Genomic DNA, 13,185 nt, shown 5'->3' with positions numbered 1-13,185 from the left:
CCTGCTGTGGTGAGAGAAATTAACCCAGAGGGCTTAATACTGAAGTGCATGTACAATTTACAAAACAGAATTAACACATGTTTCCTTCATTCATTATTAATGAAAAAAAAAGATTTCAAGATTCAGAATCTCATTTCCAAAAGCAGTAAGTCACTCCTGCCAAAAGCTGGAAAGCAACTTTCAAATTTCTTTTAAGCAACATATGTGCAAAAATTATTTTAGTCAGTAGCTGAGTAGATTCACAAAAAGTGAGGAAAAGGATTCAGCAGTGCTTTGGCTCTGAAAAGTACAGGTAACTTTCAGCTTACAGTTAATAAAAACCAAAACAGTAAAGAAGCCCCCACCCTCAGCTGCCTTCCCACCAATGCAGTACCCTGCCTGTCTCTTGAAGTGAAACTGCAGGAAAGGTCCTCAGTTTTATCTCCTCTGTCTCTGCCATAAGCACACAGGTTATGTGTGGGGCAGGCAGACAGAAGGGTTAACAGGAGTCAAGTGCCTACCTGGACTTGCTTCACCACTCTTCTTAGGACTCATGGGCACAGATGCCTGTTCCACAGACTCCCTCTCCTTCCCCTTTCTCCGAATTGGACTAAGAGAAGGTGGATTTGTGAGAGAAGGTAATGCTGCCTAGAATTAAAAGAACCTTTATTAGTTTGGCAAGCACAAATAGGGTTTTTTTCTTCTACAAAAATACAAGCATATTCTTCTTTTGTTTAAACTCCCCTTCATTTGACTGTCAGTTAAACTGAAATGTTTCAGGTTCAGGACATGAATTTCCTGTGTGAAAAGGAAATAGTTTAATATATTCTCCACTTTATTTTCAACTTCAGCATAAACCAATGAGATTAAATTTTCAGCTTCAGCATAAGCCAATGAGATGAAATTAGAGCTTAATGACTGCACTTCCTTTTGAGTCCAGATAAAGAAGTGTCAAAATTATATTCAAACATTTTTAAAATATGAAGAAATTACTCATCTTAACAATACTGTCTTACAATTTCTAAATCAGTCTCTAAATGCATATGCCTCAAAAAAATCTCAAAAATCCCCAAACCTGGAAGTATCTCATATAAGCTGTTTAAAAGTCAAAATATTTTACAGGATATTCAGAAGATAAAAGTTATTTTTAGCCCCAAAAGGAGCTCAGTGCATTACACCAGCCAACCAACCCAAAAGTCAACACATTTCCCAGAGTATGCAATCCAATACTTCACTGCTCCTCACTGAATTAATGTTTCAAGTGAAGTCAGCAGGAATAAAAGACTCAAAATTTAGGGTGATATTTTAAACACTGCAGAACTAAAGAAAAACCTGTTATGTGAAGAAAAATATGCATTTTCTTCATGGTACTTGCTTTACTACACAGAGTGGAGTCATTATCAAGGAATTAGATACTTACCTGTGTCAAGTCTAAAATGTGTCTAGAGCACAACAGTATTTAAGTCACATAATTTTATTTTTTTATTTTTAATATATACCTTTACAGCTGGACCAGGAGCAACATCATCCATCACATGTGCACAAATATTGATGACCTTCAGCAGATGAGAAAAGAGCTGTTCTACTAAAGTGACCAGAGCTCGATCTGACAGAGCTGGCCAGGGCTCCTCCTGCTTTGCAGCACCTTGGTTTGCATCTTCTTCAGCACTCCAAGGATTCTTTAAGCACTTGGGAGCACTTGCTGCAATTTCAGGAAAGAGAAGACAAAACTCGGAATTAAGCACCAGAAAATTTTGAAGTCAGCTATGGTTATTGTCTCTATATGAACAGAAGTTCAATCAGAATTTCAAAGCCAGGAGTAGCTGCACAATTTAAAACAAAACCAACAAAATTTGAGTTCTTGTACCCAGCTTGTACTAAGCATGCCCTTTGGCAACTGGAGGAAATTTCCAACTTAGCTACAAAGAGGCAGTTTCTTGTCAAACCTCCTGGGTGCAAGTTACTTCTTTATTTTTTCTGCTTATCTTGCAAGTTTTTCCTGGCATACAATCAAAATAGAGTGAGATTTGATCTAATCCTAATGGTAAAAATATTAGGACAATCCTACTTTTCTTATCCTGCCTTACCTGCAAGCAAGTTTCCAGTCAAAATCAAAGCATCCTGATGTGCTGAGAGGTCCAGTGGGAACCAAGCTGATGAAAGGAGAGACAGGACCAAGCCAGCCATACCAATGGTGCAGCCCTTCTGAGCTTCATCTGAAGAACTTGGCTGGGAAACACTGCAAGTTTAATTTTGGAATGTCATGACTTTTTTTCCCCCTTTTGGCAAATTGAAAATCTTGAGAAAACCAACAGTCAAGCAGATGGGTAATCTAATGAAATTAAACCTGTGCTACAGAAATACACATTTAACACTCAAATACAACTTCAAGAAGCAATTTGCAGCAGAGACCTGACAATACTCTGGTTTCTTTGAGAGCTATTACCTTCCTTTTAATAGCAAATATCAAGGCTATAGTGACATCTACTGATAAACTGAAGAATTCTGTATTTATTTGCTACCCACTACAGTCCTGAACTATCTTCAGTTAAGTCTTGTGCACATGCAAGTTAAGGACAGGAGACATCAGTTGTAGTATTGCAATGTAACAAGACAGAGCTTTTAAGTGACAAGAAATTAATTAAACAATTGCCTTCCATCAAATCCTCTATATTTTTTGAGTGAACACTATCCACTATGGTAGTTTTCTGCTGCACTCTGTATTTTCCTTGACAATAATTATAAAATCAGATTTTCCCATGGAAGTCAAGTTTAAGAAAGGGCAGGCAGAGATCACCAGAAGATGTTTGGCAGAATACTCTGTGAATTACACACATCACTTCAAAGCTCTAAGACCTAAATATTTCAGTTTCTTTCAGGAGAAGATCTTACGTAATCTCTAAATAAAGGGAATCTGGAAATCTTTCAAAATATTTTTTAATTTGAAATAATTAAAATCTTCTAATATAGTTACTCTCACAACAGGAATTTCAGAAAATTAAAGTGACACTAAGTATAGATAAAGCTCCAGAGGTAATTACAGTGCCTTCCTTTGGTTTTTGTAAAGTATTTTCACAGGCAACTGTTATTTATTTCACATCCAGTCAGAAATCCATTACTTAATCCATGTTGAGCTGTACAGAGTTGGAATGCAGCAGTTCCAGTAACTTGTTAATCATAAGAACAACAACACTTAAGATAGGAAGGAATTTTTGGCAAAATTCTCATGTTACTATCCATGTTATTATATTCTTATTATCCAGAACAAGAAATGTCCATATCATTCCACAAAAATAAAATTACAGTCCAAATTACTATAAACACTGGCCAAAAATTTGTGAAGAAGGAATGAGAGGAAAGGGCAAAGGCTATGCCATTGGATCATTTATAAATATTACATGCATCTTTAAAACAACATTTTTAAGCTAGGTAGAAGAGAAGATATACTGATTTTATTTTTCAGCTAAGTACTGCTCACATCCTGAATTACTTCATTTCTTACCACTAGACCACACTTTTTATTCTACATATACAGAGCACACCACTCTAAAGGGCCAGCAAGGGAAGCAAGGGCCTGCTGACAAGAAAAGCATCTGAGGGATGCTCATTTTTTTGTGTTTGGGTTTTGGTTTTAAAGTAAGACAAAATTTCCCAAATGAACAGAGTAAGAGACACAATGACAGCAACAAAGAAAATCAACACAAATTATATTAAATCTATTTAAAAACCCAACAGGTCTCCAGGTGCACATCTCCAGTAGCTACTTTCACTGCTCACATGGCACAGCACTAATAATCAGAGGCAAAATCAAAACTTTTAGGCTACCAGCTGTACATTTTCATCTGAAGAAACTCTTCAGAATGTAAGTAATTTGGGCCTATCATGTATTACCTATATTAACACTGAAATATTATAGATACCCAATTTGCTGTTCCCACTCAGTGTGCCAAATGAGAACAATTTAAATGCATCTGACACTGTTATAGCAGCCAAGATGAACCAGCTTCCTTGACCCACCATTTTTCAACATAGACACGAAACCAAGATGAAAATTTTAATGTTCAAATTTTAAAGAGATACTACAAGATATAATATTCCAAAGATAAACATCCTTTCAAAAGTTCTTAAGCATGGAATATTTTTATCCTGTATCACATTTCATAGATGCTGACTATATCAATCTTTCTATAAGAGCAGCTGCAGCCAATCCCTGTGACAGACACCATGGTTCCAGAGGTGACAAATGCTGGCACTCAATACCCTGACAACATGAAGTTATAATCTTCTGTATTCTGTACAAAGAATATATTCTTCTATATTCTGAACTGCTAAAATAAGCTTAACAGCATATACCTAAACCAGGGCTTCAATGCCTAAGTAAGTCCACTTCTGTTTCATGAATGTGACTTCCAGAAGCTCGATTAACAAAAGAGGGAACATACCCACAGTGCCATCCCACACTCCAGGTGCACACTGGAAATGTTGTGGAGAGAAGACACAAAGCTTCACAGCAGCCAAACTGAAAAGCAGACCCCAAGAATCAAATGAGTTTCACCAGGGGAAGAGTTAGCAACACAATATCTTAAGAGTAGGATTTGAATCTATTACTACTGCCATTGTCACAGTACAAAAGCCCCAAATACAAATATAGTCAGGAGATCATAAAAAAAAAAAAAAAAAGCAAGCATGTAAAATAGGAAAAAGTCAGCAACCATAGCAAGAAAACACAAAGAAACTCTCATGTATAAAAACTCCCATACAAAAGAAAACCTCACCGTAAGTGCTCTTGTAGTGGATATTGTCAGTGCATGGGAAATTGCTGCAATAACCCTTGAAAGGTTGTTTTCCATAGTGACATCTGTTGGACTTGGCAGCATATTGTAACCTCTGTATGCTCTGAAATAAAAACATTTATACTCACTAAAACATGTACTTTAAAACCCCCATCCCAATCAAAAATTATTAATTTTATTACTTAAATATTTAAGTTTAAATTACTAGTGTGTATCTGACTGTTTGTAACACACAAAACCAAAGAACAGTCTAAATACCATCTTGTATTGTTGCATTTTGGGGGTTGTATTAAATGCTATTTAATTTATAAATTAAGCCTCTTTGTTAGCAAACAGAAATAGTAGACCAACCGATCAACTGTTTCTAACTAGATACTTGAGAAATGACCACCAATTTAACTTTGCTGTTGTCTTTGCTGTTGCTCAAATGGGTTCAACATTTTTGCATGCTCACAAAGTTTGGATTATTGCTGTAGAAACTCTATTTTCTATCCAGAATAACACTGGATCCACAAAGTCCTATTGCTTCCATACTATAGCATGTATCTTAAGTGACAAGATCAAGATCATATACCAAAAGGTATATAATTAAAAATTTTTATGACAAACTGCTAGAATCCAACAACTCCTACAAATATATACAACTCATGCTATCTATAAGACAGAAAAACTACAGCTGGCAGCAAAAATACAACAAGATCACACTATCAAAACTAGAATTTATTTTTTAATTATAAAGGCAGTACAGCCTTCTGCAACTACAATCATTAAACAGGATGTGGAGAGCTCCAAATCTGGATCAACACACCTGAAGAACAGTAACATACACACAATTAGCTTGAAAAGCTGGACCTGGTTTTGTAATGTAATGGGCAAGAAGAGTGACTTGAGGATGTAGAGAAGAAACTATCTCAAAACAAGGACTCTCAGTGTGTGAGCACTCACCAGTAACTCACAGCGTATTCTCTGAACATGAGTCAGTTCCTGTGGAGCTTAAACCTACTACAGGTGCTCCTACAGACTACAAAAGGAATTCATAAGCACATAGATTTGCAGGATTTAACTGCAGTCCTAGACCTTGCAAAGTGAAATTTGGGTCTCCATTCCTTTGGAAGCAAGGCCAGGCAGGAAACACACCTGGTGATAGTGCTCACTGCAAAGTGAGATGGGGGCTGTGTTTCATGCATGAGGAGTTTCAGGTAGACACTGCTTTGGTCTCGTGCTACTGCCACCACTGGGTCAGCCTGTCCTTGATCACAGTTATAAAACAGCTTTGGAACAAGCCTGAAAGAAAATTAAGTGTCAAAAAGAAAAATGATTATTCAGATATAATTTAACAGCCAGTTTAATTGCATTTAATATACACTTCAGCAAGCTATATATGTTCATTACACATATCAAATTGTAAATAGCTATTACCTAAATTCATTAAGCTGAATTTATCTTTATATAACTGCTCTTCATTGCAATCAAGGAGCTCAAGTCAGGACAAAGCAACTGCTCCAGACATACAGTAATTAAAAAAAAAAGTATTTTATGAAGATACCTCCTCATACATACTACAACAAACACTTACATAGATTATTCCTCTCTTGCTGTTCCCTGATCTCCCCAGATATTTTCCCTATGAGTACCTGCATCAACTGACAACTCATTTTTTACTGAAAAAAAATATTTTTTTACCATCTGATTTCTGTGCAGTAACACCAAAACATAAAATAAAATCCAGTCTTCTTGAAGAGTATTTTCAACTTATGTAAAATGAAAAGCTATTTTACACATGTTTTTATCATCTCAGTGAGGATACTCCTAATGAATGTCCTTACTGGATGTTTCAAGGGGTTTCTACAAGATTGTAGTAGCTTTCTTGGGCAGGTTAAGTCTTTTCCAATCTTAACACACCTCCTGTCCCTAAGTCAGCATGAAGATAGAAAAAACTTCAACTTCTTAGCACTCAGCTAATAAAATAACTCCATTTCAGAATCAAGTCCCTTAATAAAAGCCACAAGCTCTATGATTCAATAGTTCATGACTCCTCTGCTGAGCTGCTTTGGCAATATAAACACTTTTAAATGTCAGAACTTTAAAAGTTTAGTTGTCTTTATTTGTTATTAGGAATGGGCAGCAATTAACAGTATGAAAAAAACAGGAAAGAAACCCCTCTGATAATAAAATATACCAGGAATTCAGCATTACATGCTCCCAGCTTTACTTTAAACATAAAATGTAAGTCTTTGAATTCCAGTAAATAAACTACCAACTAATCTTTACCCTTTGGTGCAGTTATCTGTACAGCAACTATAACTGTAGTAGGTTACAGCCAACATCTGCTTTGCAAACAAAATTATCTGCTGCACTGTGATCAGTGAGCACAAAAGTTTTAAGATACACTGTGCATGACCATATGAAAACTGCAGTGGTTGGGAGTTGGGACAAATCTGTAGAACTGTGACATTTTAAGTCAATCAGCCACTGCCAGGATACTGAACAAACCACTTCAGCATGAAGAAAAATACCCAGAAGAAGTTGAAACTGAAAGTGACCCTCAGAATGTAATACAATGTAATACCCTCAGAATGCAGTTTAATGTAATTGGATTGCTAATAGAAAGCCAAGTACAAATACCTGATCAGTCAGAATGATGCATGCTCCAGGTACCATAAAGATGCATTTGTTTCCCATCTCTCTTTTGAATAAATATATATACATGCACATATATATATATAAGTACATTAAAAACACTCAGTGATTTTTTTAGTTATAGGTACACATGAATATGCAAATATCTTTCTAAACTACTTTTTCTTATCCTATAAATGAAAATGTCACATGTACCTCATTAATGAAGCTGCAGCCACGTGTCTCACTCTTGGATCTTCATCTCCAAGCAGACTTATTACAACATTTTCAAGTACTCTCTCCTGAAGCTTTAATAGCTAGAAAATAAATGAGCACAGTAAATAAAGTTCACTGACCATTTTCATCATTTGACCATATTGTTAAAGGAGAGTTAACAACTGAGATTTCATCTGTCATACAAGCCTGCAAGACCATCTTTACCTTAACATTGTCAACCACATTCTCTAACTACACAACTGTCAAATTTTTTTTAAGTTACAAAAGAACAAGCCACAAAACACACAAACACACCAGAGAAAATGAAGATATTTGAATCTCAATAGTAAGTATATTCCCAATTGTAGTAAGTTTTAGAACATGAATCTATTTGCACAAAGAATACAACAGCCATCAGTGTTAACAGAATTTAAAAACAAAGTAGTGACATTACACTGGTACCTTAATCCAGAAACACAATACACTGATTAAGTAATTTACTTACACCAGTATAATGATGAATACCTCTGTGCAAGCTCTCAGTCTTTCCTTCCAAGAAGTTGACTAACCTGTGACAAAACAGAATTTAGAGTACATTAGTTAACATTGTGTATTATTTTTCCCTTCACTGCTCTGCAGGTTCTTTCTGTTTATTTTTTTAAAAAACCACTATAGGGAAAATGTAAGTAAACACTTTTTGCAAGCTTTAGAAAAGGTAAGTTATTTGCTAACCTACTATCTGGCTAGTGTAACTGAAGAAAAATAGTCCTTCCATTAAAAAAACCCCATTATTTAAAGACCATGATTTTAATTGTATTTTTTCCCATGCACAGAATCATGAGACTGTTTTGAAAAGACAGTAACACATTCCAAACACCACCATTCACAGAGTCCACTTTTGTATGACTAAGGATAACTTGAAGAACTTCCATGTAAACATTTTTTGTCTTTCAGCTTGGAAGAACCAATAGAGATTGAGAGAATGTAAGGAAAAGAACAAGTCACATTTATTTCAGTATTAAAAGAAACTGAGTGACTACAGAGAGCTGACAACAGAGCACATGTCAGGGACTTTCTCTTTAAAAACACACAAAACTGGATGGAAAAACTAAGTTAGATCCCAAATGATGTTGGTCCCTCTCTGATCACACATTTACAGAAGACTTGATACAACAGACTAATGAACAATAAACTTCAATACAGTGTTACTAGGATTGGGCTTGATTGTGCAGTCAGTGGTAACTTGACAGAGGAATTCATACAGGATTGACTGATCTGAATTCGTTTTATGAAACTCATTAATGCTTCAGAAGAAATTGTGCCATTACAGCTACAATTTCCTGTACTTCTCTGCCCTTCAGCTCCCACACCCATGGAAAAATAGGAACACTCACCGAAAATCCACCTCTGCAAGTGTTTCCAGAAGTTCTGTCCTTACAAGCCAATATGAGCTGTTCTTCAGAGCAAGGAGGTCAACAATCAATTGCAAACCTAGCTCACTGTAACTGCTACTGCATAAGCTCATGATGCAATGCTGAGAAGAAAAAAACAACTTTCAATTATATTACAGAAGAGGTTCTCTGAAAAGCAGAACAAAAGTCATCAAAAAAACACCTGTTTTCTTTAGAATACTAAAAGAAGTTATTGCATAAGATCTAGGATAAGCATCAGAGCTAGGTACCATGCAAGGCCAGAAGACCATCTCCATGTGAACTGCTAAAATCTGCTCCTGAAATTAACCTCTAGAGAGGAATGCAGGCCATACAGATCAGAGGGCAATCCTCTAAAGGAGGGCTCAGCACCACAAGCATTATATTCTCAACTGTTCAAAAACAGTCTCCTAATTTCCACAGGGTACTTTTAGACACCTGGTTCTGGTTTCCAAAGTTTTTGAAAAAGTCATACATCCATATGTGAATGTTCAACTATAGGCACAATGTGTGACCTTTAGAAAAAGTTACAGAACTCCACACTTCCATGTCTTATTTCACTACACCAAATGTACTTTCTTGTTTGAGGATTAACAACCCAAAAGGCTTAGAACATTTCTGCTAAAATGTGTAAAGTCAGATCACATAATATACTGAGAAAAAGCAAGAACCAAACTGGACTAGTATTAAGTTGCCTGAACTGAACAATTTTGGTGGTCTTCTAAAAAGCCATTATCACAAATGTGCTCACACATGAAACTGCTACACACAAACATGAAGATTGCTGAACAGAAGGTTAAAAAGACAGCCTCATTTACCTGGATTTCCTTCCCTCAGTTGTATCACAAGCCTCTCTTCTTTGCATCTAAAACCATAATGCCCACACAAACTATCCACATTTTACTAAAATTTATGCTTTGCCTCACAGGTCCTTAAGTCTCTGATTTGTCTGTGTTCTACTTTATTGGAAAAACTCTCAAAGAAAGCTCACTCCTTCACCCCTCTGCTTTTTCACCAAACACCTTCCACAGATTTTAATCAAGAAATAAAATTCATATCCTCTAAATTCCACTCACCAATTTAGCTGACATCTCCATTTTAACAATTGCCTGAGGGATCTTTCACCCAATTTTAACCACTTGCTTTCCTGACACTTTTCCACTTTTAAAAATTACAGTTTCAGAAAATAATCACTATTTTACTTGTTATTTCTCACATTTAATTTTTATTCTCCAAACACAGGCTACAACCAGGTGTTACATGTTCACACTCCCCTGTTTAGCCTAGATAGCCCTTCTATCTAATGCACTCACCCTACTGTTGTTAATGTAACATTTAAGTTCATAGCAGTACATTTCTCATGAGAAACATCATGATTAGATTACAATGCTACATGATCTAAACACATAATTTTATTTTCAGCACCAATAAAATTCTTCAGGAAGAAATCATTTTATGCTGGATGTTTAGACATCTGCACATAGCAGCATCCCAGTAATGAATCACAACCCTGTGATCTGTGTGGTGCAAATAAATTCCTACTGCTTACCCTCACAGCTGTACAAGCCAGTTTGCATGTAACAGAGGACTCATCTTTCAATGTTTTCTGTAACAGAGGTATGCAGTCTATCAAGGAAAAGAGATTTCCTAAAAAAAGAAAAAAAACAATTTTGAGCAATTAAACATTGCAATCTTACATTAAAAGACAAAAAGATACCCATAAAATAAATTGTTACCTGTTGAGTTTCTGACATTTATTAGCCATTTTTCCACATCAAAGCGAGATTTAATTAGAATGGAGTTGACAATTGTTCCACAGAGAATGGCAGTAGCTCCTCTAATCTGGGGATCCCCATGGTCAATATAGTTCAGAACATCCGACACGTATTGCTCCTCTAAGAAAATAAGTTACAACTACTTTATTTTAAAAATACTAGTATTAGACTTTATTGATTCATAAAAATGCTACAGTGGAGGTCTCAACTATTGGACAATCAACATCAGCACATCCAAAACATGCCCACCATAGTTCTCCCCTTCTGAGATCCCTTTCTGTGCATGCAATCTACAGATCAATCCCACCATTCCAACCAACCATCACCAATATAAAAACACTAGTGATTTATTTCAACTGTACACAAAATGCTCCAGGGAAACAGAAGAAGCATTTTGGTCAATGTATCAAATCAGCTGCACACTCCAGGTCCCTGTGGTTCATTTGTAAAAGTGAACCTAATGACTTAGAAAAAAGTCTGTAAGATGGACTAAATTAAATCAGAAGAAAACATTTGTAAAATAAACAACCCCTTCCACATACTCATTGTTTCAAAACAGCTTCAACTTGTCAGAGCTGACAAGGTCATCTTGAAACTTAAATCTTGCTACAAAAAATATCCCCCATCACATGCACAGCACATTCAATTCAATTTGTGCAGTATTTGTCCACAAATACCAAACTGGGTTTGGAGTTTTCAGAGCAGATGCTGCCTCACTTATTTGAAAACCCAAACACACTATTGAAATGGGATATCTGAACTGCAACATACCATACTCTTCTCCCATTGCCTCCAGAGGTGTTTTATACAGTTTGCTGAAGAAAGACTCAGGGTGAAGTGCAACAGCTGCTCCAACACAACTTACTGCCAAGGCTTTTACACTGACTCTCACATCTCTATCAGGAACTAAAGCTGCAGGGAAGAAATAAAAATTGTTAAAAGGAAGGTATTTAAAGGTTTAAAACAATTAAATTGTCTTAAATTTAATTAGTAACATTATATAAAATAAAATAGCTTAGCCTGTACAAAAATATGAAGGCAGAGCAAACAGTTGCAGTTTGTCAGAGGCAGCAGTGATATATGGGCTGTTTGCTTTTCTCAAATGAACTGTATTTGAAATATACTTGAAATACTCAAATACAGCCATAACATACTTCCAGCTCACCTCCTTCAAAAAACAATACATTACATGGGCATGTGGGCAAGTAAGAGTTTAGAAAAGGGAAAAATGAACAAACACCTTAAATCAGTCATATACCACGACAGGAATGGGGTTAAGTCCCCACCTCTGGATGTATTTTTAAAAAATGCAAATGTGGTGCTTAGGGACTGCCACAGAAAAACATCCAATATTTCTAATAAAGTGACATCAAAACCAAGACAGAGCAAAGTGATCACATTTCCAACTTTGTGCAGAGAAGCAATGAAGCTCAAAGAGAAGCATACCTCCTTTGTCCCCAGTGAGCAGGAAGGAGGCCGACAGCAGCCTGACGCAGTGCACCAGAGGAGCACAGTCTCTGTCAGTGTAGTGCCCAATGTCCCCCTTCACCCTGGAGGGCTATGGAAGGCAAATCACAATGTTTATACAGAGAAAAATTAATCTTCAACTGAAAAATATATTAGCACAAGATTTAGAACTACTGCACATCTCAAATGTCTAAAGGTTTAATACAAAATGAATATATATTATTCATAAGTAGTTTAATATATATTCCAACAAAAGGCCTCAAAATGCAATGCTTTGGAGAAGCTTGTATCAGAATTGGTTCAATTTTATTACAGAAATATTTTATTGTAGACTTTTCTAAACTATCTAGACTTGCTGTTTGCATGTGAAGAGCATGCTAAACCACTTGTTGCCATCAAACTTTGGAAACTTTGTAAGAAAAGCATATTATATCTAAGTTGTTTTCTGTAGTTTCACATTCAGAATTCCCCAATAGTCCAAGCTGATCTAATTCTGCCTGCCACAAATGAAACTTTCACCCCAGCTCACAACAAGATCCAAAGATAAAGTCAAAAAAACGTAAGAGGAAATCAGTAATTTGTAGTTAGAATGGCACCAGGTTCAAAGACTAACCTCTGAGAGATCATGAAGTTACCTACACAGGTAACAATCAGCACAAAGATATTACAAGTAAGAAAGTATCACTCTAGTCTACTAATGCACAGAAAAAAAGGGTTTGTGTTCCCAGCAGGGTGTTCTAGTAAGGCTTTGCTGGTGATTGCATTTAAGATATCAACACTTATGTATTCACCTTATGTTAAATGAAATTCAGGCTGTAACTCCGATTCCCTACACAACCTGAGTTATTTCGACCTATAACAAGGTACATCATATATACATGCTTCCCACATTTACCACTTCATCAT

The 13,185-nt window shown here is 36.0% G+C and overlaps 1 protein-coding gene across 2 annotated transcripts in view; it reads right to left on the bottom strand.

Moving 5' to 3' along the window:
• The window catches only part of HTT (huntingtin), an 81,623-nt gene that overhangs the window by 45,544 nt on the left and 22,894 nt on the right, over nt 1–13,185 (bottom strand). For both annotated transcript variants that reach the window (XM_071447433.1, XM_071447434.1), the window contains 13 exons: nt 12,259–12,370; nt 11,584–11,724; nt 10,774–10,932; nt 10,587–10,684; nt 9,002–9,141; nt 8,113–8,176; nt 7,608–7,708; nt 5,910–6,056; nt 4,755–4,875; nt 4,422–4,498; nt 2,067–2,218; nt 1,479–1,681; nt 501–627 (listed from right to left, as the gene is read on the bottom strand). In XM_071447433.1, the coding sequence (XP_071303534.1) occupies nt 501–627; nt 1,479–1,681; nt 2,067–2,218; nt 4,422–4,498; nt 4,755–4,875; nt 5,910–6,056; nt 7,608–7,708; nt 8,113–8,176; nt 9,002–9,141; nt 10,587–10,684; nt 10,774–10,932; nt 11,584–11,724; nt 12,259–12,370 (1,642 nt within the window). The remainder of the gene's footprint in view (nt 1–500; nt 628–1,478; nt 1,682–2,066; nt 2,219–4,421; nt 4,499–4,754; nt 4,876–5,909; nt 6,057–7,607; nt 7,709–8,112; nt 8,177–9,001; nt 9,142–10,586; nt 10,685–10,773; nt 10,933–11,583; nt 11,725–12,258; nt 12,371–13,185) is intronic.

Source organism: Agelaius tricolor, unplaced genomic scaffold (assembly GCF_023055355.1).
Source record: "Agelaius tricolor isolate 1412-34295 unplaced genomic scaffold, bAgeTri1.0.p SCAF_24, whole genome shotgun sequence".
Taxonomy (NCBI): Eukaryota; Metazoa; Chordata; class Aves; order Passeriformes; family Icteridae; genus Agelaius; species Agelaius tricolor.
The sequence above is the reverse complement of the archived record's forward strand: the minus strand, read 5'-3'. Positions and strand labels throughout refer to the sequence as shown.